This window comes from Zingiber officinale, chromosome 8B, assembly GCF_018446385.1.
Source record: "Zingiber officinale cultivar Zhangliang chromosome 8B, Zo_v1.1, whole genome shotgun sequence".
Lineage (NCBI taxonomy): Eukaryota > Viridiplantae > Streptophyta > Magnoliopsida > Zingiberales > Zingiberaceae > Zingiber > Zingiber officinale.
In genome coordinates, this window is record NC_056001.1 from 14,789 (window position 1) to 41,222 (window position 26,434).

A 26,434-nucleotide genomic window follows, 5' to 3' on the forward strand; every position below is an offset into this window, starting at 1 on the left:
CACTTACTGTTGAACCTGATCATTTATCCTTTTTTTTTCTTTTAAAATGCACCCTTCTGCTTGTTATTCTCCACCGGTGCCCTATTTACCTATGTGGTTCACGTTGAAAAAAACGTTCATTTGTTTCTGACAAAAATTATTACATATTTTTAATATCCTTTTAGATATTTTTGAACGATTACAATTCAGTTTGCACAGAAAGCCAGAAAATGGAATTTAATTAGAAAATACGTGAAGATTTGATTCCATCTACAGATATTAATCCAAAGCCTTTGTTATAAACACAGACGAACAACAAGATCACTACAATATTCCAAATCAAACAATTGACAAATAATCCTAGTCAGCATTTAAAATTAGGGAAGATTGAGACAGACTATAGAGCTTTTGAAATTGAAGTATCAGTGTCATGGCTATATGAGAGGCCACATGAATGAAAGAATCATTTATTAGCTCTTCCACTTGCCCCCAACCAGTGCAAATTACAAAAACTGTAGGTGCAACTCCTTTTGTCTTGATATTGCAGATATCTCCTGTACATGAAAGTGGGGTTGGAAAACATGGGATGAAAAGAATTTGATATACGCCCCTGATCTATCTTTGTCAGACGACGACGACGATCAACAACAACTAGCGCCTGACAGTAAATGAGGATGGTAGCTATGAAAAAAAAATGCAATTTCGAGGGTACATGGTGCGGACTTGATCTTGCAAAATAAGGGGTAGCATCTTTTGTCAGCAGCGAGGGTAACTTTCCGGCTAAAGGTTGTCTTTTAGCCATTTAAGTGCTCCATTAGCAACAGACCTGAATATATATGATCCATGTAACCATGAAGTTTTTGAAATAGTACAAAATGCTTCAGTTACCAGAACCACAGAAGTAGTAACTATTAAACGGGCGAGAATAAGGAAAAAAGATACATGTATAATTCTAATGTACTGGTTGTTGATCGGGATAAAGTTCAACTGATTTTAATTCACCAAACTCAAACTACCTAAAGTAGGATATTGCTTTCAGTACTAACAATGAAATAAAATAGTTGACTATAAATTGAAGAGAAAGTTCATGTACCATAAGACAAGCGACATGGAGATGAAAAGAGAGCATGCAAATTACAAACAAAAAAAAAAGGCAGATCTGTCAACTCAGTGGCCCTAGAGCCGGTCACATGGGTACGGAGGGAAGTAAATTCAGGTACATAGACAAGAGGCGCATAGTGGAATGAATCTAAGTCGTGAGTTCCTACGAGATTTGTCCTAGAGCATAGTACAAACGGTGAATGCATGACATTTTTGGTGTAACAGCTACAATAGGTGGATTACATAGATTGTCAAAAAGTCAAGGTCTAAATAGACAAATTAATGTCTTTGTCAAATATCAACGTTTTGTAACTAGCTAGAAAAGCTTAACAAACAAACTAACGAGGCCAAAAAAAACCACAAACTAACAACTAACAAACTAGCTATGTATGATCAATAAATACTTTCACTGGAACTCAAACTTTAAACAAATTTTTTACTTAACCAAGTATAGGATCTTGTTGAACATTATGGCATGTTTTGTGCCCTCAAAATGATGAAAAATGTATCAAAACACACACACACACACATCAAACTAAGTGTTGAAATTATTGCCTTACATAGAGAACATCCTTAATCATTTTGGTTCAAAGTGAAACGAAAGAAAGAGCAAGAGTAAATTGATAGATGACACCAGCCGTATGAGAGAATATAACATGGAGATAGGACATTAAGTAAAAGACTGTACCTGGATTCTGAAAAAGAAGAAATCCATGAAAATTGAAATTTTAAGATAAATGAAGCACTTGTAGAAGGTTTTAGAGGAGAAAAAAGGAAAAGAAATGGGCAAGAAAATGATAGGGATGGAATTACCTACACCCACGCGCCCAAGGTTTTGGATGAGAAAAATGAGAGAGAAATGACAAGAAATGGTAAGGATGGAATTATCTAAACCTGGGCTCAGCTCAAACGTTGAAATATAAAGTTGATGAGATGAAAAAAAGGAAGAAAAAAACATAGCAGAATTTACTAAATTAAACAAGAAATTTATGGATGTTATCCAAGGACCTGAATACATCATATTGTTCTTGGATTGCTTATTGAGACAAAAAACGTACCCAGCAAAGTCCTTTAATGACTGCCAAAAGTCATTTTGACTTGGTTGCTCTTGCTCTGAATCCTGTGCCTCCATGCTCTTTTGACTTCTTTTTGTAGTATCAACTGCAAAAAGGTATATCAAGCTTAGACATAAATCATATCCAACCAAGTACTCACCAAAAACAACTATAGCAGATAAAAGTACCAGTTCATTCTTAAATCTGACATCATATTTGGCAAACTCAAACTTCTTACAATTATGTTAATTATTTTTACCAATTATCAAGAAGCATTATAATTAAAAAAGCACTTTGATCTTACTCTGTGTTTTTGTATTTGGGTGAGAACTTGGGCGGCGGACAGAATTACTTCTCAAAGATGCAAGTTCTTCAAGCAACTCTTGTTCTTGTCCACTGCAGAAACATACAGAAAATTGTACATAAGAAAGATGAGAAAAGGATGGTAAAGAAAAAAGATGGCTCATCCAAAACCAGTAATTAGGCCAAATCAATTTAGCTAAACACTGGGGTCAACTGACACCAATTATTGAAAAAATTATTAAAAGCACGGTCATGACGATTCCAAAACCCAGGTAAAGAAGATTGAAGGTTGCTTCAGGCCACCAGTGTAAAACCACGTCAAAAACCTAATAAACATGGACCTCAGTCATATTTTGTCTAATGATAAGGGTGGTAAGTCAAGACTCATGGCTTGTTGTTCTTGTATTAAGGAAACTTCCAGTGTCAGCACCAGGATCAAATCAGATCTGTATAAACTTTATGCCACAGAGACATGAATTTTATCAAAGCTAATGAACAAGTCTATTGACCATTGACAAAGTGTGTACGGTTCAGAAGTTGGAAAACCCTTCTATAATGAAAATGTTTCACATACACCAAGAGCAAAGTGAAAGGAATTGAATGCGATATGTAGGCGTGTATAGCACGAAGAACCAAAATTCAAAATAGCCTATTTTTTCAGACACTAGATAAAGGGGAATCTATCTGATAGCTATAATGCTCAACCTGATACGACTTGGTATAGTTACTTTGATATTGAATAAATGATCACCGCGCATTGATGGCTTGTTTAACTTAGGGACACCTCTTTTTGCTAGAACAACCACGTCACCAGGTTGGGTACCAGGAGGTACCTGAAGTTCACCAATCCCATCAACTGTCTTGACCTGTCAATGAATTTGCCAAATAAACCAGTCAGTTATAAATGGAACCATGAGAAAGAAGTAAAGAGAGAAAACTGAAATAAGAGCAAAAACAAACTTCCATAAATAATCATAAATATTACTCCATGGCCTGGGAGCATACTAATGCATTTCAGTATGCTTGATGATCGGCAATAATAGCGTTACGCCAGTAGGTGCACCTAGTAAATATTGATGTGATGAAATTTGGATGGATGCAGATTTGGAGGGCATGTGTTGCATCTATATATGGTTTCTGTGGATCTATGTAGTATAGTTCTGTTGTTTAGTGAATAAGCTGATGAGGAATGACTCAAGTACACTACTGGTACGCTATAAATTGAGATATGATTGTGATATGGATTCAGCAATATAGATACTCAGACCCACTTACTGATGGTGTATCATGAAGCATAGCTGTGCCTATAGTTCCATTAGAATCTTATTTTATCACAATTTGTAAACCATAAATCTGGAAATTGGGTGCTTCCTAATAGCTCAAGTGGCAAAAAAAAGGCGATTCACTCATCCCAGCATCCCCGCCAACCCGTCCCTAGGCCATCACGGAGGAGGTAAATCACGGGTGACTACTAGCCATTAGTGCAGGTGGCCAAGGCATAGGGGAAGGCATGCTCGGACACGCCAAGTTTCGACCCCAAGACCTCATGTGGTAACACCCACCCCATGCTTTAACCACCGCACCGCCCTGAGGGGTGCTTCCCAATAGCTCAAGGTTTTAGAACCAATGGCTAATCCAATCAAATTGGCATGAGTTTAAAGTGCAAAACCTCAAACTTAGCTTGTCCTTGAAATAATTTCTGTTCTTGTTTCAATCTAGTTATCTCCCATCATTGGCTTATTCCTGCGCAACCTTCAGGTTTTCTGGTTGCACAGGTTTCAAGCTTAGTTCATGCTGACCATCAGAGCCATAGCCGCAATCACAAGTTTGGACCTTTTCCTATTAACTTAATTTGAGATGAGTGATGCTGAATCAAATCTTTATCAACAATCTCAAAGATTAATTGGGATTCTCATCAACATATTTGGACTAGAGAATGATCCTTCCATAGTAAACTTTTCAAATCTCTATTAATAATCAATTCAAGGAGGAGAATATCAATCATATTTTCCTTTTCTTTAACTTAATTCCTATCAAAATCATGTTTCCTTTCAATGAAAAATTATGATGATTGATAATACACTTTTTGGCTTTAAAAATATATGAAGATTCACTCTAATTCTCAAAAAGAAAGTGGTCGATGGCAATTGCAATTAATCATGCACCTAGAAAGCCAAAACCAAGATTAAATATTATCAGTTTAGCAGAGAGAGAATCTGAACGCTAGAATACCCAATGCATATTTGGCCATTATTGGATAAAGGTCAGTTTTGGAGAGGATCAAAAGTAGCTTTGGTGCAATGTCCTGAAGCACCCAACGAAAGCTAGCCCATTAACTTGTTAATCTCAACCACTAACCCATTAACTTCTTCATCTAGTCCAAGTTAATAGTTAATTAACTCATTTGACCTTTTATAAACTCATTAAGTCACAACTTATGTGAGATTTAAGTGAGGTGTCACAAAGCTATAGGAAGACAAGAGGAGCTCTACTACTAGACAAGGAAGACGTGGACGAGGAAAGAAGGGATTCATCAGTTGGTATTGAAGGAGAAAGAGGGTGTACTTGTGGTAGCAATGGCAGTACTAGCAATAGAGGTGCTCTTTAATAAATATCTGTTTTGCACTCCCCCTCTTGATGCCAACCTCATTCTGTGACATTATTTTTATTTATCATTTCCTCAATAATGCACCACCAATTTGTACCTAAAAAATTTACCTTTTACCTAACTCAAGTTCAACTGCGACTAATGATTGGAATAGAAGTTTGGCTGATCTTCCATGAACCAGTCGATGACAGCCAGGAAAAACCAGTCAGCAGAAATACTAGAACAAGTTTTAAAACCTTAGCTTGTAGTAACTCAAGATGCTAAATAGATTTTGCACACTTCATCAAGGAGACATTCCATGGTTAGCTAAATTTGAAATCCTAAGCTCAGGAGTAACATGCACATTTCAGCACCACAGATTTTAATCATGAAAACCCAAAAGAAACAAAGTGAGAAGATCTAACTAGAGTTTAATTCTTATGTATTATTAGCACTTAAGATGACCATTTCCAATGGAAACTTTCACAAGCCCTTGCATTAGGAGGCTGATGTAACCTTTCTCATTTCCCTTCACTAGTCAAGATGGTGCATTTGACAGTAAGCATAAATGCGCAATAGAATTTTATTAGTGAAGTTAATTATTTTTTTTTGAAGGACAGTCAAATATATTTGAACTTAGTCCCATTTCTTTAGTGATGGTCTAAAACAATAAAAGGTCAAAAAGGAAGTTCAGGAATCACCTTAACAGTGGTCCCTAAGATGGCTTCAATGAAATCAATGGTAACAGTTGAGAACAAGTTAATGCCATCTCGTTGAATTTCAGAAATTTCTTCAATGTCAAGGCATACATAAAGATCACCTGGTGGACCCCTTAAGACAATGAAAGTGCAACATGTTATCCATTGGCAAATTTTAAACAAAAAATAATGCAGTATAATTAGCTACCATGCCACAAAATCAAAGTGTACATGCAATTTACAGAAACCTGGAGAAAAAGTTGTGTGCTTGGGAGCAAGAGCATATTAATTACTGTCTGGAATAAATCTAGCTATGGCATTACAAAAACATGGAAAAGGGTTAGTATGCTAGTTTTGACTAAGGCTCAATTTAATGATGCACCCACAATAAGGCTAACATAAGATTTACCACAATCAGTAACTCATTTAAGCTGACATTAATCAAGAGCCGTTGATCCCAGTGACACAAGCCTGATCAATCTTTTCTTCAGTTTGTTCCATGCATGAAAATTATTAGAGCATCCATAGTTGTGGGAGCTCTTGGAAAGCTCCCTCGTTGCCACATCCACGCAACGTCAAAAGTAAAAAACTCCACACATCTCTCCACTATCAAAAAAAACCCCTCAACAACTCCTTCATGGGTCTTACTTTTTCATTATATATATTTCTCATCCATCCTTCATATTTTATATTATATATAATTAAATTTTTATAAAATTTAAATCCATAAATTGTTAACATGGAATAACATTAATAATTAAAAAATTACATAAATATTACAGTACATCAAATAAAAAGACATAAATTATAATAATAAACTTAAACACATGTACCGATCACATCTCTGCTTAATTTTTTCAACCATTTTCTCATATATATGAAGTTGTTTTGGTATCCTTCATAAGAATTTTATAATCCTTATGAAAGATATCGGCTTCTCACAAAGCCACTTTTAGCAATGATAATATCTTGTTATTCTTTGTCGATAGTTTGTTTCATTTTGTCGCCCTCTCTAGCTTTGGATTTTCGCTTTCTCTTCGTTGCCTTATGCCCTATTGGATGAATGCAGACTTCGGAGTCATCCACATCAACACTTGTATCTGGATTTTATGTTGAAGTGTTCCCCCTTGATTTGGATGTCTTTGCCTTCTTGCTAGAGTAATGAGCAACTGATTATGGTGCATATTTCTCATATTCTCTGAGAACCCTCCACACCTGCATACTTGAAGTCCTTATTATTGTTGTTGGCGTTTCACATATTCATTGTGTTCTCCAATACATTCTCGTCACTCCAACTACTTTGACGATGAGTATAAAAATTATTATAGATTGCAAAAAATTCATTTACCATCGATGTAAACTCATATTAATGTGATTTTAGTCGCTGATAGATTCTCGTCATAGTTCTAGTGGGTCGATGCTTATTGTAATAATCAGCTATATGCTTCCAAAAAGCTTGATTCTTCTGGTCATTACCAATGACTACGTTGGTACTGATAGTTGCCCATGCCTTCACAAGGACCACGTCTTCATTGAGAGACCAAAATCTTCGTTTTGAATCATCTTTCTCCAGTTCAACTTCACGCTCTTCTTGTGATGAGTGTGGTGGCCACTGAGTTGCTTCTTTGTCGCTGATAGATGGGTCAATAGTAGCCCTTTTTGATTCATTCAAAAGCATGATTGAGGAGCAGAAAATACACAAGGCAAAGAAGGCATCCTAAATTGATTGCCCATTGGGGTGGATACATACCAAATGAAGTTGGGGTGGCGTTACTTGGATTCATTGAAAAATTTTAAGAACTTTAGGAATTTGGGAAATTTGATGGAGCATATGAAATATTTTGAAAATTTAGAGAGCATTGTGTGGGAGAAAAAAAATGAGGATATTGGACATTTGGAAGAATGCGAGTATTTGAGAAGATGTATTTTCTTCCACATTTAAAGAATTTAAAAGATTTATAAAAGAAGTGTTGAAATTTTCATCCATCTCGAATACAAATAGAAAATGAAAGAAAGAAAGAAAAAGTAGAGAGTGAAGAAAATGAAAGATGAATGAAAAAAAATGAGAGATTGAAGATGTATTTATAGATTTTTTTTTAATTTAAAAAAGTAAAAAACTTGAAGGAGCGACTCCGTAAACACGGAGCCACTCCTTCAATAAGAGCATTTTTTTTTATAAACAAATATTAAAAAAATCATTTTAATAACCAAAAAAAACTTTAAGGAACAGCTCTATCAGAGCTCCCTCCCACTATGGGAGTGGGCTCCCTCTGGGTCGCCAAGTCCACAATGGGAGCCCTTAGTTTGATTCTGCCTAATAGCTGAATGTGCTTGGTCAAACCTCACTAAAACAAGATAAGAGATATATTCCTTTAATAATAGAAGCAACAAGCTGCAACTAATGCTCACGATTATTTTTAATTTCAGTCTATAGTTAGTAATAACAATATCATCGTATCTCTCTTAATTGGATTGAGCTTTCTCTGCTATCCCTCTTGTTATTCCTCCTCGATTTAAATTGTATAACTATGGAATCCATGAATCATCTTTCAGCAAAGTTAAAACTATTTTAACTTAGCTTTCAGCACATTGTATGCTTAAGAAAAATGAATTAAAATCAGGTTCAGAGAGCATTTTTTTAATTACTTAAAGATAAATAAATTATCACTTTAGCTTCAGAACATAGTCAAGTCGGGCTTGTTTAAGTCCATGAGGGATGAAAGGAAGCTTGATTCAAATTTTGATCCCACAAGAACTATGCCCTCAAGTTTCTGATTATATTAACCTAGTAATAGTGATAGCGGATGGATGAGCTGATCTAATATCAAACCATAGGCAGTGGCTATTCATTGAAGCACATATGCAGTAGTTTAGGACTTTAAAGGTTCCGAGAACTAATTTTGATCAGAGAGATCAAACTTCAGATAAGAGAAATACAAACATCAGAACTAATCTAAGGCAGAGCACATTTCAAGCCCATGAAGAATACATGAATTAACCCTGGCAAATAGATTCCCATACCCTTTTGGTCCTGCATCACCTTCATCCCTCACACGAAGAGTACTGCCTTTGCTAACACCTGGTGGAATTTTTACTTTGATATCCTTTCTAACTCGTATGCGACCTTCTCCAGCACACTTCCAGCAATACTCTGAAATAATTTCACCTTCTCCCCCACAAGCTGGGCAAATGGAGACCTATACAGGAGTAGAAACTTAGAGCAAGGACATTGGCTTTGATGCAGTTAGCTTCAGGCATAGTTGCAACCAAGAAAACTACACAAGCATGTATGATCAACTCATAGTTCGGTCTAACATGACTTGTCAGTAGCATTGTTTATGTAAGATAAAACTCATTTGCAATGATCCCAGCCTATAATCCCTAAGAAATGTCCTGTAGTAAGTACATAGTCAAAATATAAGTAGAAATACTAAAGAAGCTGAACCAATCAAGTTGGTCAATCATCAATGAACAATTTAAAGAGATTTGGAGTTGGCATCATTTTCCATGCTTCTCTTGCTTCACTCGACCAAAGAGGATTTAATTAAAGCAATCCAGCATTACATGCTAGATAATATAAAGCACAGAAACTTCAAATTTCTTAATCATATTTTCTATTAAGACCCAATGTGGTATGACCCTCCCCGGGACCCTATATTGACAGGATCTTCGTGCACCGGGTTACCATTTTTTAATTTCTATTAAGACGTTTTCAAATGCAGTTAGTATGATAAGCTTCACATAAATTCTCATTATTTATCATAGAAAATCTTGATTTGCCTTTAAGTTATTGGATTCCTTATGTTGTTATCATCATCAAGCCATGTAAGTCTTGACTATCTAAAAGTCATTGAATTGAGTCCACTGAAAAATACATTAATCAGTGGAAGGATAAAAAGGTACTGGCAAACCTGAGAGAACATTCCAAAGGGTGTTTGCTCAGTTCGCATTACTTGGCCTCTTCCACCACAAGTTGAGCATATTCTCATCTTGGAGCCAATTTTTGATCCCATACCAGCACAGATATCACATGTTTCCAAATGAGACAAAACAATTTCCTTTTCTGCTCCAAAGATAGCCTCTGAAAACTCCAAAATTATGTCATACCTGTGAACATTCTAAGTATCAATTAACAACTCTGTAAATCATAAACTCATTTTTCTTATAAATGTGAGGTAACAGAGCATTTGAAAAGGAGATAGAACCACAGATCAACATAAAGCTGTGGTATAGCATAGTAAATATTTGCATATAAAAATTTAGTCCAAGCCAAATGAGTTTTCTTACTGCATATGCTAAATGACAATACATAGAGAACAAGTTAATAACTAATACATCTGCAATAACTGGAACATATTGTCTTAGGTTCAAGAACCATTCAAGGTCTAGGGTTAAATGCACTAGAATGAAGCATCACTAAGCAATATGTAGAATATAGGATAAATATGGATAGTTTAATTTAGGCAAATCAGATTTTATTTTATTTTATTGCTTATTTGATTTGATTGTATTTCATTCCATAAATAAGTTGGAAAGAAGTGTATAAATAAGCAATGATCCTCATGTATTTAATATCAAGAATTTGAGAAATTCTTCATTCCGGTTCTTTCTCTGTCTCTTTCTCTCGGCAGATTTGTTCATGGTATCAGAGCCATCAGCCATCTCTTTCTTCAAAGCAAAGCAAACTCTCAGCAACCACAGTCTTGTTCTCGCCCATTAACCACAACAAAAAACTGTTGGCAGCCAATCCCTTCAACACTAAACAGTTTGACTTGCTGATGAAGATGTTGCGTGACCTACCAAGCAGCGAGAGACATGTTTCCCAGCACAGACCCATTGAATATCATGCCCAATCAGAAATTTCAGCCCACTTAGCCCAAAAAATGTCCACTGCTGCCTTAGCCCATCTGGAGTCCACTGGTTAACCCACAACGAAGGTATTTTCCCTAATACCTTAAATACAAATAGGTGTCTCCGTGGAAGTGCCCAGTTGGCTAGAGGATGGTATATTTGCTACAATGGGGCAAAGATCAATTCTCAATGGGCACATGTCCTCGGGGAAAAAACTCCTCCCACCCCCTAGCCACTTGACGGTCGGCTATAAGCTGACCCCGTGATTTACTTCCCTTCACATAACCTGGGGACGGGCCGTGCGGGGCGCTTGGGATGAACATAATCACCTTTTGCTACAATTAAATATAAACAGGTCTCTCGGACGATGAATTATTGACTCAGGCACATTGGATCACATGACGGACGATATATCTCTCCTTCATAATTATGTTCCATGCCGAGACAATTCCACTATTCGTGTTGCAAATGAGTTTGTCGCAAAAAACATCGGTGTTGGTTTCGTAACGATAACGCTAAATATATACTTGAAAATAGTCCTTAATGTTCCTATATTGGACTATAGTTTATTATCCATAAGAAAGTTGACCATGATTTAAAGTGTCTTGCTAAATTTTCTCCTAAACTAAAACAGGGAAGATGATTGGCAATGCTGAATCATGCTCCGGACCCTACGTTATTCACGGGACTTAACCACACTACGAAAATTTAGCTAGCTACCACTCTACCTCTTCCAACAATAAATATACCGAAATCATGTTATGGCACATACTTACAAAAGATCTCCCAAAGATCAACTTTGAAGACCTATGTGACAAGTTGGGCATGTACAATATGTACAACCTAACTTGAGGGGGAGTGTAGAATATATTGTAAATATGGATAGCTTAATTTAAGCAGATCGGATTTTATTTGATTATTTATTTGATTTGATTGTATTTCATTCCATAATTAAGTAGGGAAGAAGTGTAAAAACTAAGCAATGATCCTCATGTACAGATTTAATATCAAGATTTGAGAAATTCTTCATTCCAGTTCTCTCTCTTTCTCTCGGTGGATTTCTTCACAATAAAATATAGTCCAAGTCCCTATTCAAATTCATTTAGGAGAATAATCGACTTGAAATTTAGTAACAAGAAAATTATCATAATCTCTTCAATGTAGCTTACCGTAGATCTTCACCCTTCATAGCAGCTCCACGTCTACGTGTTCTAAATGCAGTTTGATCCATGCCAGAGAAACCACCCATGCTTGCACCAAAAAAGGTCTCAAATAGGTCAAAAGGATTGGTCTGCAAGTAAGGGAAGATATATAGAATATTTTTCAAATTCACTATATAAATCTAAATAATTTTAGCTGTAGCCAGTTGAGTTACCATCTCCGCAAATTTATTTGAATGCTAGTGTAAATCCTTTGGCTAGCAAATTCTATATTGTGCATAGGATAGAATGAAAACCTAATTTCACTTTATTACCGTGTACGCTCCAGCTGAACCACCTACCCCGCTCTTCACTCCAGCTTCACCATATTGGTCATATAAAGCCCTCTTTTTATCATCTGACAGCACCTGTTAAACACATATACAATAACATGAAAGAGGAAAAGTGCCATATTATATCTAAACTGTTAAAATGTGAACATACTTGTACAAGAAAATGGCAGGATTATATAATAGGCAATTGCAAAATTAAAATCAAATTTACGAAGGATCAGATACAATTCATAGGTATGCAACAGAAAAAAGTTTATTAAGGCACACAAATAATTTTCTTTGACCTCCATCTGCTTGAAAAATAAAAATAAAATAAAAATGGGATACCACACTAGATATTATTGGTGCAAGGAGTATCAGATAATAGCAACAAACCTCTAAGGTTTCAATATTTGACAATATAACAAGGTATGGTCAAATTGACCAAGTGTTGACCTAAACAGGACTTGATGTTTAGAAGTGAGTGAAGTCTAGTCAGGTCTACCACTAGTAAAGAGAAGTCTAGCCAAGATCAGATGACTAGGAAAGGCAGTCCTAACTGAAAGTTAACAAGGGAAAGTCCTGGTGAATAAAGTTAGGCTCTGGTGAGTGAAACCAGGAGGTGAAAGTCCTAATGAGTGAAGCTATGCCCTAATAAGTGAAACCAGGAGATGAAAGTCCTAATGAGTGAAGCTAGGCCTTGGTGAACGAAGTCATAAGGTAAAAGTCCTAGTGAGTAAAGTTAGGCCCTAATGAGTGAAGTTAGGTAGTAAAAGTCCTAGTGAGTGAAGCCAGGCGGTGAAAGTCCTTATGAGTGAAGCCAGACAATGAAAATCCTAAGGAGTAAGCCTTAGGTGGTAAAGTCTTGGATGTAGTCTAAGCATGAAGCCTAGTAGGTTGAGTAGATTTACAAGAGTGCGGCTCGATCCTAAAGGATTAACCCCTAGGTGATAGATTTGAAAGAAGGGCATTCAAGCAAAATGTAAGCCTAGTAGGTCAGGTAAATGTACAGGAGTGTGGTTTGATCCTAAGAGATTGACCTTTAGGCGGTAGACTTGGAAGAGGGACCTCCAAGCAAAAGGTAAGCCTAATAGGTCAGGTAGACTTACAGATATAAGCTAGGCAGCTTGTTTGTGTTTTGTATAGTTATTTTGCAGGAACCTAGAGCTGAAAGCAAAACAGAGACTAGACAAATATAAATGGGTGAACCAGACTTGACTCAGGTCGAACTGGACCCAAACCTATTTAGTAGACTGAACCAGCGATTTAGATCGACTGGGTTCGGTCTAGATTGCTCAGAAATGCATACATGGAAGATGATGTGGCAAAAGATCTAGTTTATCTTTATGATTTGGATAAGCCAGATGATGTGGATAGATATAATGCTTGATCCAGATATAACTTCATTCAAATAAGAGTTGATCCAGATAAGGATCTGATCCAACTTTATAAAAGAAGACGAAGACTCTATGTTCAACATCAATTCTCCACTTCTCATACTCTCTGTGCTCAAAGAAGAACTGTCGAAACTCTGCTCGTACAACCGGGGAGGATCCAGGAGGGGTGTGTGACATTCAGGAGCTTCTGGACCGTGACCACGAGTTTATTTGTTTCATTTACAAGCTGTGAATTTTCTATTATATCCTTTTTCTTGTATTCAAATAGTAAGATGAGTTTCTCTGCCTCCGGAAAGCTTCCGAGAATGTAGTTCGGATCCTCTGTCCCGAACTGCCTCTGTCCCCATGTCCCACTGTCGATCGGACGGTCCAGATTGCATCTCAAGGCATCATGACATCTTTAAGATGTGTGCAATATTCTTGTGATATGCAATGCATCCTTGAGATGCAATCTGGACCGTCCGATCAACAGTGGGACATGGGGACAGAGGCAGTTCGGGACAGAGGATCCGAACTGCCGAGAATGAGACCACTAGTGGACTCACGTTGCGTAGGCCTTGGATGTACTAACCCTATAGTTGGGAACCAAGTAAAATTCTACGTGTCTTTCTTCCTTGCTTTATTTTATATTCTGCTGCTATTAACGACTTTGATAGAACAAACGAAAGAACGACAAAAACGAATGATCGAGATTCAACCCCCCCTCTCGACAGCACCGATCCTACAATTGGTATCAGAGCAAGGGGGGCTTGATTTCTGTACAACCACTAAATCAAACATTTTATTTTATTTTATTTTTCATTACAATATTTTATTTTGTTATTATTCCTTCCGCACTACTTACTCTAAGACGAAGTCTTGGAACATCAATTTAAGTTTTTTTGTAATAGTTCAAATGGTGCACAAGGAAATGTTTGGGTGAAACATCAACGACCCTCCACCATACAATATGGATGGATTCAAGTTGTGGAGGTTACATATTGAAAGTTTCATTATGATGGATGACTTCGACTGTGGCATAACATTGAAGAGATCTATCCAAAATTCGAAAGCAAACAGAAAGATAATAAATTTAATTTCAGAATTATTGTCTAATAAAATTATATGGAGAATTAGAGAGTTCAAATATGCCCACGACTTTAGGACCCGGCTGAACGAACTTCACGAGGATCCATCACAACTAGAAGATCAAGTCAAACGCAACTCCAAATCCGAGTTCGAGTCCATGACAAAAAAACCTACAGAATTAGGGGTTACGAATAATATTAGTATAGTTTACCAAAATACCCCTTTTACTGAAAATATATATGATAATTTAAATATTTCTGAAAACATGCATGACAATTCTTGTACATCTAGAAATAAATAGTCTTGATAATTTTTATTATCCTAGAAAAATAGAAAATAATGTAAATTTAATTAATTTAAAAAATAAAGATGAAAAGTTACAAAATTTGAAAATAGTTAAAATTAATTCAAATGATCAAGTCAACGTAGATCAGGTTAATAAATTTCTTAACAAAATATTTAACTTAGATAATTTGGATAAAATCAATTTGGAGATTTCTACTAAAAGAAAAATTGAATCTGATAAATTTAATTAATTCAAAATAAAAAAACAAATAAAAATGAAAATATTAAGAATGATATGTTAAATAAAATAAATTCTACCCATTCAATTAATTCAAACTTAAGGATAAAGAAAATATAAATCTAAAGATAAATTCAAACACTAGGATAAAATCAAAATTAAATATGAAAAATTCTAAAATAAATCTAGATTTTGATAAGTCAATCAAAACTTTAATCAAATCGACACAACCTTGATTTGGTTAAACAAAATTGACCAAAGCAATTTAAATAACTTAATTAATTTTGAAAATATGAATATTAACCAAAATTCAAGAAAATAAATCTACAAATTTTAATTATAATAATTCAAATTTAACTTTTTCAAACTTAATTAATCATAATAAAGTACTATTTAATTACAAAATAATAAATAATTCTAAAAATTCAAAATTAAATCCGAAAAATTCAAAATTAAATTATAGATTATAACAAGTTAAATGCAAACTTAAATCCAAAGATAAAAGATTATCATCAAGTACTTAATTACGAGACAATGAATTCAAAAATTAAATACAAAAATTTAAAATTTAATCGAAAAAAATTAATTACCTTAATTCAAGAAAATAAATTTACAAATTTTAATAAGTCAAACCTCAATTTAAAATTTCTAAAATTAAATTATTATAATAATGCACCTTATAATTATGGAACTAATGAATAAAATTCTACTCAATGAAATAATAAAATTAATAAAAATCAAAATATGCCAAGGAAAAAAAATAATTTAATTCTTATTCAACATAGTATCAGGGTGGGGGCAAGATGAAAGTACGTTAGGGAAGCTCGGTCTAGGAAGTTAAGAAGGGTAAGGCGTACCCTGCTTGGTCTACTTAGCTAAGTGGAACTAATCGAAGCTACCTCACCACATCCTAGACAAGTTAGACTAAAGTTTTTCAATAGTAAATTTAAATGTACAATTTCTTAAAAAAACTTTATCTAAAAGTGGTCATTTCTCTGATACCCAAGAAAACTCTTATGCCTCGCCACAGCCTGGAAGCTAATTTTTAAAATATATATTTAACTAACTAGCGATTAAACCTGAATCTAACACAAGGTCAAACAAAGGGCAACCCGATGCACGAAGCTCCCGCCATGTGGGGTCCCGGGGAAAGATCCAAGGTCAAACAATCTACAAAATTCAAAATGAATCAAGTAAAATTGACTAAACATCTCACAAAACTCATAAGAATATCATGTTTGACTGAGTGTACTTATAGATATATTTTTCAAAATATATATCTTTGAAAATTGGTTGACCATCACTTACATGGAATCTCTAGGTCAACACTAGAACCCAGTCCCCTAGGTATTTAGGTAGATTTCCTTGTGGTTAACAAGGATAACCAGGACATGTCAAATTAAGGGGAGAAAGTGTTGAAACATTTTGAAAAATTATTTTGAAAACAATTGAAAAGGTTTTGAAAATGCTTTTGAAAATAAAGAAGTAGGTTTTGAAAAATCTCTAGTCTTTGAAAAATCTTGTAAATGTTTTGAAAAATACTTTTGAAAACTAATGAAAATATTTTAAAATTTTTGAAAATGTTTTGAAAATTTCTGAAAATATTTTAAAAAGATTTTGAAAAATTTCGTGCAAAACTTTTTAAAAAACATTTATTTGTTCTTTTGATTTAGATCAACCCCTAAGACACAATTTCCTTGTCCTTAACAAGGATTCCTAAGGGTGTCAGATTAAGGGGGAGTCCTAATTGAAAGATCAAACATGATTTTTAAAATTATTTCAAAAATTAGTTTTGTAAATCTTTGAAAACTAGTTTGAAAGTTCATTTGGAAAATCTAGAAAACTGCTTTGAAATTTTTTTTGAAATTATCTTGCATTAAAGAAAAAACATCTTGCAGAATTCTTAAAATATTTTTTCAAAAATTTGTTGACAAATGTTTTTGAACATATTTCGAAAGACAATTTAAAAAAGGATAAAGGACATGTTCAAAAATAATTCATATATTCAAACAAAAAGGGAATTAGAGAATAATTTTGACCAAGATTACCCTTTATATTGTTGGTGCAAAGCTTAAAAAATTATCCATTTTTGATGTCCGTCAAAGGGGAAGTGTGACCTTAAGTTAAACAATATAGTAACCCTCTCACATTGATAAAACCCTTAAGATCCAAGCCTAACTTAAGATTATTGTCAAATATTAAAAAAGAAGAAGATTGTTGGTGCAGGAAGTACCAAATAATAGCAATCAACCTCTAAGGTTTCGATGTTTGACAATATAATAAGGTATGGTCAAATTGACCAAATGTTGATCCAAACAGAACTTGATGTTTTGGAAGTGAGTGAAGTCTAGTCAGGTCAAAATTGACCAGATGACTAATAAGGAGAAGTCTAGTCAGGACCAGATGACTAGCAGAGGAAGTCTTAACTGAAAGTTAGGCAAAGGAAATATTGGTGCAATTTTCTTAGGTTAAAGTTGACCAAGTTGACTAAGTCTGAGTTGGGTCAAGCTTGAGTCTTATATTTGAGTTTTGATGTTTGACAATGTATGGAGATTGCAAGTGCAATCGTCCGTTTGGGGAGATTGTTTGTCCAATTTTCTTTTTGGTCAAGGTTTGACCAGGTTGATGTGAAGAAAAGTAAGCAGGTCAAAGGTGACTAGATACTTGACTGGGAAGTCCTAACTGGAGGTTAGGCAAAAGGAAGTCCAACGGGAAGGTTGGCAAAATGTGAAAAGTCCTAGTAAGTGAAACTAAGCAAGAGAAAGTCCTAGTGAGTGAAACTAGGCAGGAGAAAATTCTGGTGAGTGAAGTCAGGTGAAAGCCCTGGTGAGTGAAGTCAGGTAGTTGGAAGTCCCGATGAGTGAAGCCGAGCAATGGGAAAATCCTAGTGAGTGAAACTAGGTGAAAGTCCTAGTGAATGAAGCTAGGTAGATGGAAAGTCCTGGTGAGTGAAGTCAGGCACGTGGAAATCCAGGTGGATCAAGGATGACCAAACACCTGGTGAGTGAGTGAGAGCCGGATCCTTGGATTAGTCACCTCTTCTTGAGGTGGATACCAAGTAAATCCATATTGTTAGCATTGTGAGTGTGCTTCGAGTTTAATCCGCTGCAAAACCAATATCATCGAAGCGCGACGAGCTATTCACCCCCCCCCCCTCCTCTAGCTCTCAAAGAGGTACCAACAGGAAAGTCCTAATGAGTGAAGCTAGGTCCTAGTGAGTGAAGCCAAAGGTAAAAGTCCTAGTGAGTGAAGCTAAACTCTGGTGAGTTAAGTCAGAAGGTGAAAGTCCTAGTGAGTGAAGCTAGACGATAAAAGTCTTGGTGAGTAAAGTCAGATAGTGGAAGTCCTAATGAGTAAAACTAGGCATATACAGTGGAAATCCTAAGAAGTAAGCCTTAGGTGGTAAAATCTTGGATGTAGCCAAGCATGAAGCCTAGTAGGCTGGGTAGACTTATAGGAGTATGGCTTGATCCTAAGGGATTGACCCTTAGGTGGTAGACTTAGAGGAAGGATCTTCAAGCAAAAAGTAAGCCTAGTAGGTCAGGTAGACTTATAGGAGTGTGATTTAATCCTAAGGGATAGATTCTTAGGTGGTAAACTTGGAGGAGAGACCTCCAAGCAAAATGTAAGTCTAGTAGGTAAGGTAGACTTACAGGAGTGCGATTTAATCATAATGGATTGACCCTTAGATGGTAGACTTGGAAGAGGGACCTCTAAGCAAAAGGTAATCCTAGTAGATCAGGTAAACTTACAGATATAGACTAGGTTACTTGTTTATGTTTTGTATCGTTGTTTTGCAGGAACCTGGAGCTGAAAGCAAAACAGAGACTAGACAAACACAAATGGGTGAACCAGACTTGACTTAGGTCGAATAGGACCCAAACCAGTTTAGTAGACCGAACCAGCGGTTCGATAGATCGACTGGGTTCGATTAGGGTTGTAAACAAGCCAAGCCGAGTCGAGCTTTGAGGTGTTCAAGCTTGTTTAATAAGGTAACCAAGCCGAGCTTAAAATGAACCAAGCTTTTGAAATGATTGTTCAAACTTGGCTTGGTTTATTTTTTATGAGCTTGAACTTATTTGAAGCTTGGCTTGAGCTTGGTTTGTTTAGATGTTATCGAGCTCTCAATTCAAGCTTGGCTTGAGCTTGGTTCGTTTAGATGTTATCGAGCTCTCAATTCAAGCTTGTCTGATTGTTTGAAAACTTTAATTGTTTGATTAATTATTGAGCTTGATAATTTAAACTTATTTGTTTATTTTTTATTTATTTTATTATTTATTTAATATATTGAAAAGAGTTTTATTAATGAATATGGTTCGTGAACATTGTTCATGAACATTAACGAGTTGAGCACATGTGTTTAAGCTTGTTTGTTTAGTTTAACGGGTTGTTCAAGCTTGTTTGTTTAGTTTAACGAGCTGTTCAAGCTTGTTTATTTAATTAATCTTGTGTATATTGAACAAACATAAACAAGCCTTACCAAGCCGAACACGAAGCTTGTTCACGAATGCTTGATTCATTTATAGCCCTAGGTTCGATCCCGATTGTTTGTCAGAAATGTTTACATGGAAGATGATGTGGCAAAAGATCTGGTTTATCTTTATGATTTGGATGAGGATAAGGATAAGTCAGAGGATATGAATAGAGATAAGGCTTGATCCAGATATGACTTCATCCGTATAAAGATCTAATCCAACTCTATAAAAGGAGACGAAGGCTCTATGTTCAACATCAATTCTCTACTTCTCATACTCTCTGTGCTCGAAGAAGAACCGCCGAAACTCTGCTCACAGGTAGACTTACGGATATAGGTTAGGTTGCTTATTTATGTTTTGTATGGTTGTTTTGCAAGAATTTGGAGTTGGAAGCAAAACAGAGACTAAACAAACACAAATGGGTGAACCGGACTTGACTCGGGTCGAACTGTAGCTAAACCAGTTTAGTAGACTGAACCACGGTTCGATAGATTGACTGGGTTTGGTCCAGATTGTTGAGTTGTGGCAAAAGATCTTGTTTATCTTTATGATTTGGATGAGGATAATGATAAGCCAGATGATGTGGATAGAGAAAAAGCTTGATCTAGATATGACTTCATCCATAGAAGAGTTGATCCAGATAAGAATCTGATCCAACTCTATAAAAGGAGACGAAGGCTCTATGTTCAACATCAATTCTCCACTTCTCATACTCTCTGTGATCAAAGAAGAGCCGCTGAAACTCTGCTCGTACAACCAGGAGAGATCCATGAGGGGTGTGCGACACTCGGGAGCTTCCGGACCGTGACTACTAGTTTGTTTGTTTTATTTACAAGCTGTGCATTTTCCAATATATCCTTTTGCTTGTATTCAAACTGTAAGACGAGTTTCTCCGTCTCCGGAAAGCTTCCGAGAAGGAGATCACTAGTGGACTCACGCTGAGCGCATAGGCCTTGGATGTACTGACCTGGGGGTTGGGAACCAAGTAAAATTCCACATGTCTTTCTTCTTTGTTTTATTTTATATTCTGCTACCACTAACGACTTTGATAGAACAAACGAAAGAACGACAAAAACGAACGATCCTACAAATTCTTGATACAATAATTCATCGGGATGATTTGGAGTTAAAACCCCATTGAATCAAGGTTGCATGTTGGTCTTTGCTCAAAAATGAGTCATACATAAAGCTAAATTCCAACTAAAAGCTCGAGAAATATTGGCCTATTGTTCCTTCCCTACTGAACTTAGAATCAATGAGTTTGAAATACAATGATGAATCTGTAATTGTAAAGATAAACCATCCACTTACAACTGACTCAACCCCAAGTATTCCATTTTCTTCAACTCCCTCAGTATTATGGACGGGCAACCACCAATTTGATGACTATTTCCCTATTGCAATCAATGGATCAAATGCCATGCATTGAACTTTGTTGTAAATATTATGATTTCTTTTTTCTTTTAAGAATTAGATAAATAGATCTTTGGTCCATTTAGTTCAATTAGTTCATCACTGATGAAACGTCTATATAGTGCATTATCCGGACATTTTACTTTATATAGATGGCAAAAAATAAAGAGTTTCTAGTTTGTTAAAAAGTACATAACAACTTGAATCAGTAAATGAAATGTCGTTCCGTGCCGCACGGCACAGACGATTTTTACCGTTCCGTCGAGGGGCAAAACCGGCACCGAAGGCGTCCCAGTCTCAGATGCGTAACAAACAGTGTCGGAAGAGTCGCGGGATGTCTTCGGTAGCGCCAGAAGCGTCCCACAATGACTTCGGCACCGAAGGCGTCGTGAGATGCCTCCTACGGCACCGAAGGCACCTCGAGACACCTCAGGCAACATCGGAAGCGTTCAGCGACGCTTCCAACACCGCTAGTGCCCCCCTCCCCCGCGATCCGCCACAACCCCTCGCGGCGTTTCTTTCCCCGATCGAAATTAAATTTTCTATTTAATTAACATAAACAATTCCTAAGGTAAATTTCATTTAAATTTTTTTAAAAAAATCTAATAATTCTAATATATATTTTTAAAAATTTTGTATTATATTAAATTTCATTTAATTTTTTTTTTAAATTCTTTAAAAATTCTAATAAAGTAGATTTATATTCTAATAATTTTTTATTATTTTATATTTTTTACTTGATATTTTTTTACTATTTAAAATATATATTATTTAAATAATAATTAATTAAATGAATAAATAGTTAATTTATATAATTATTATATATAAAGTAATATCTTTATATTAATTTATATAACTATTATATATAAAGTAATATCTTTATATTAATTATATACTTATTATTATAGATAGATCAATTTTAATTTAAGTTATTGATTAAAGAAAACTATATTTAATTATTTTTTCTAACAATATTAAGTTGTTCAATAATTAAGAACTTATATAAAATCACTATACAACTTATTTTTATATACACCATAAACATATTTATCTTATAATTACTATATATAAATAAAAAATACCGAAACCGTATCAGCACGACACGATACCGAAATCATATCATTCTGATCTAGGATCGAAACCTTAGCATGGGTCAAAATTTTAAACCTTGACTTGAATATGGATATGTCAGAAAAAGTTTAGGAAAAACTGTATAAGGAAAGCTTTCAATATCAACTCAGCATGAACTATGATCTCTTCATTAATTGTGTAGCAAGACAAAATCACACTATCCATCAAGTAATAGATTGTGTATAAGGAAAGCTTTCAATTATCATATCAGCTATAGTGAAATGTAATCCAGCTAGAAATTATTTTTTCATGCCAACTGTTGAATCCTAAGTACATATTCAGTATTGCGAGATAACTTTTCTCAATTACCATCAGCCATGCAAACTTTTGTTAAAGAATTATATAATTGTAGCTCATTATAGCAATGGGTTAAATATGATGACGCAGTATCACTAAAAGATCATTGTGAAGCACTTGCATATTATTGCAAATTCCTGGTTACTGAAAGGCCAGCACAACTTGTGATACTGATCCTTTGAAGGCCACTACCAACTGTCTAAAAATCTGTTTTTTAAGATGCCATCAACCTTCAGACTAACTGCCAAACTGTTTAAAGATCAATCCACAGTATCGCATCTTCAAGCCTCTTAACCATAGCTTTATTATTGTTTCGACATCTTTAAAATTGTCCAAGTATCTTAGTAAACTTTCCTTTTCTTTTTGTAAGATTTTTCTAGTTTATATATAAAGTTAGATGTATATAATACCTATTCTCCATCTTGAGAAGAAATGCTAACTATTACAATTAGTATTAATAATCATAGAGTTAATTTACCTGCCGATTAGGTATTGTTGCACATTGGGTTCTTAGTTATAGGGTGTTATGGTTGAGCTAAGAATTCGCTTTTAACAATAATATTCAATATTTTATCCCTCTTGACTCTACCAATTCAATGGGTGGATGTAGTCATGGTTGAAAACTGATCATTATAAGGTTTCAAATATAGGGAAAAAAAATAACAAGAGAATATACCAAAATTATATAAACCCGAGTAGTAAAAGATATACCTCGTATGCAGTACTTATCTCTTTGAATTTTTCTGTTGCTCCAGGTTGTTTATTAACATCAGGGTGGTACTAACACAGAAAACAAAAAAAATAATCAGTAAACTGTTATGAATGGAGCATAAAGGATTCACAAGTGATTTTATTTTCATTAATAGCAGGTTCTTCATCCTGATGCTTCACAAGTAACATCATGCTGATCAAGAATTGAAATCTCAGCCAGGACAGAGTTTCGTTCCCCTGTCAGCTCAAGATAGTGTTGTCAATGGTCTGATATCACTGTTGGAAGTGTCACAAAGGAAGATGAGGAGGCACCAATGTCAGAGGAAGAGGAAGAAGAGAAGTGTTGAAGACTTGAAGATGTGCTAAAGGAGAAGGAGATGCCGGTGTCAGAGGAAGACGAAGAAGAATGCCAATGTTGGAGAAAGAGGAAGACGAGAAGTAGGCGATAAGGAAGAGAAAGTGTACTGAGAGGAAGAGGAAGCTAGGGTTTTGAAGAGGAGAAGCTAGGTTTCAGTTTAGGCAACAAAGGAAGTTGCAACCATTAGCTGTCCGTATCAAGGATCTCGCATGTCAATCGGCGGCAGAACCAAAAGATTCACATATCTCGGTCAACATAGCTTGATATTCTCCAAGATACATAAGAAATAATAAATTACCATGCTTTCATAGTTGTAGCTACTAAAGCCATCTACATCACATAGACATCTGTCAAGTACACCTTGTACATTCATGATAAACCAAGGTTTCTAACGCAATGCATTAATCTGAGTAGTTACTACAGTGACAGGAATTCCGGATAATAAGAATTGCTATTCACCCCAAGATAGTGAATAACCTAATTGAGTGCATAGCTAACACCACTTCAGGCTCAAATCCTAACAATTTTGTCGTACAACAACATTAGTACATGAACCATATCACCTATGGGGATCCTTGAGTATGATTTGATTTTGATCTGTATCAACAAGGCAATCATGTGTTTAAGTGAGGATGACTATAACAAATCAACCAATCTAAATAGTCATACATAATTTATAAGCTAGACTTTGAATAGATATCACTGTAACTCAATGGTATGATTTAAAGTCCAACATGGCTCAGCAAGTACTTTTTCAATGTGAAGGGAATATAGGTAGTACAGTTTTGAATTCATGATGTAACTTGTAAAAAATTTCACAGTTTCCAGGAGTCATGGATCAAAAAACTAGCAAAATTAAAAGAGGAAAAAATGTTAGTAAGGCGAGTGGTGTATGGATGACTTTATCAACTAAAAGAATCTACATACAGTCTGCCATCATTTATAGGATACACTTTAGATAGATATCGATATAACTCACTTGTACCATAACTATGAGTTGAAGTCCACCATGAATTAGTGAGTACTACTTTTGAGATGAGGGGAATATAGCTAGTGTACTTTTGGGCTCATGTTGTAACTTGTAAGAGGTTCTTCAGTTTTCGACCAGTGATGGATTCTAAACACTAACAAAGGTGCAAGGATAAAAAATGCATAAAGGCAATTGGTTACAGGCTAAGCTTGTCATAGGCTTTCTACATGGAAAGTAATGACCATCAAAGTAAAAAGGAATCAGAATAGCTTTTATCTCTTGATTATATGCTCCATCACATGAGATTAACCAAACCCCCGGGCATTAAATTTCCAACCAAATACATTGCCAGAATAAGCTTTCTGAAACTTTGCTAAGCATAATCAAATAACTTCTCCAAACAACCTAGCAAATGGCATCAACAATTTTTTTTTTTATTGTGTGCATCTGTAAAGCTTACAAAAATGTGTATTTGATATGCCCTTAAAGTGATTTAGGATTTTAGAAAACCTCTAATGTACAAAAACACTTACCTAAATGAAATCCAGGGTCACATGCTACACTAGAGTTATTACGTGAGCATGCTAACATGTAATTAGTCAGCATCCCAAAAGAGTAACTGAAATTCATGGTGTCTTCCACAGAAGACTAAAGACAAGGTTGTGATCAATTGAATAAGAGAAAGATTATTGGTGCTTATATGTAATATATGGATTGACTCTTTTGAGTAAATTGAATTTTTCTGAAGTTCATATAATCTTCAATAAAATGTCATGTTCTCATTAATTTAGTAAAATAAAACTTATGCATCAACTGATGAAATTGAATGAATCAAGCCATTTAAACTAATACAAGGCACTCAACCCAGGTAGAGACAATTTTTACTTGAGAGAAAAATAGGCATAACTCCAGAAACAATTCTCATATGGTAATCATTGTACTGGGTATAAGAATATACACAGGGTAAAATGACACAAAAAAGAGAGTAATGCAGATTGTTAGAGTAATGCAGATTGTCAGGATTAAACCAAAATATGTCAGATCATCTACTAGAATATCAACGGTCAAAAGTACTGCAAACAGTAGCTAATCTGGTAGTAGTGCATCATCATGGTTTATTTTCACTAAGAAAAGAGATAAGAAGTGGAGCACTTTGGGTTTAGATGAATCTCAAACACTTTGTGGATCACACGACTCAACGATATAAGTGTCATCGTTCAAGGAATCCTCTTATTCGACGTACCGAGGTTGCTCGTAAACTCTGACTTCAGTTGGAATATTTTGACACAATAAATTTTCAGATTCTATCAAATAAATGGCACGGAGAAGTACACATTTCAAACAATAGTTACATTGAGCGAGCAACGATTTTGAGGAATTATAGCGAAGCAGAATCAATTTTTTTTCCAAATCCTTATTGCAATTAACAAGAAGCCCAATGTCACACCAACTGAATTAGACGCCAAAGTGTAGAGATGATATAATATTCCATCATAAAAAACCACACCGACAAAGAAGTACCTGGCGAGCCAATCTTCGGTAGGCGGCCTTGATCTCCTTGATGCTGGCGGACTTGGGCACTCCGAGGGTGGAGTAGAAATCGGTGGACGCACTGATGAAGCTAGAGAACTCATCAGCGCCGCGCCGCCAACGAGGTTTCTTGCGGCGGAAGGGGAGGAGGGAGAGAGAACGGTTGTCGGCAAGGAAGGCAGAGGAGTGGAAGCGAGCGGTGGGGCAGGCACCGAACGAGGAAGGGGGAGAGGAAGAGGGTTTGGCGGGTGCGACGAGGATGGAGGCGGAGGAGAGGAAGAGTGCCATTGGAGCTGGAGCTGGAGCTGTAGATTTTGCTACTGGACTACGAGGCGTCAATTGGAAAGCTACCGAAATGGGACTCTGTTTCACCTGTGACTTTGTAGGACCAAATTGTGAAAGAGCAGAAGAATATTTCTCCCATATTTTTATCTTGGTCAGTTGCCCTAAAATTATATTTTAGAGAGGTGCCCTCTAAAATTAGTAGGAGCGTCAATTCAAATGCATGGATGGATT

The 26,434-nt window shown here is 35.6% G+C and overlaps 1 protein-coding gene across 2 annotated transcripts; it reads right to left on the reverse strand.

Annotated features, from left to right (window-relative positions):
* Positions 1–430: 430 nt before the first annotated feature.
* On the reverse strand, positions 431–26,280 carry LOC122015669 (chaperone protein DnaJ-like). 2 transcript variants are annotated; one of them, XM_042572670.1, is made up of 11 exons: positions 25,910–26,279; positions 23,061–23,129; positions 12,049–12,141; positions 11,744–11,865; positions 9,635–9,830; positions 8,745–8,920; positions 5,727–5,856; positions 3,144–3,304; positions 2,440–2,531; positions 2,139–2,241; positions 431–805 (listed from the first exon to the last, which is right to left on the reverse strand). In XM_042572670.1, the coding sequence occupies exons 1-11, from the start codon at positions 26,204–26,206 to the stop codon at positions 760–762; spliced, it is 1,485 nt and encodes a 494-aa protein (XP_042428604.1). In that variant the 5' UTR covers positions 26,207–26,279; the 3' UTR covers positions 431–759. The 2 variants fall into 2 exon arrangements, with proteins under 2 accessions (XP_042428604.1, XP_042428605.1); XM_042572671.1 differs by lacking the exons at positions 431–805; positions 2,139–2,241 and having other exon boundaries at positions 2,458–2,531; positions 3,167–3,304; positions 25,910–26,280.
* Positions 26,281–26,434: the final 154 nt, after the last annotated feature.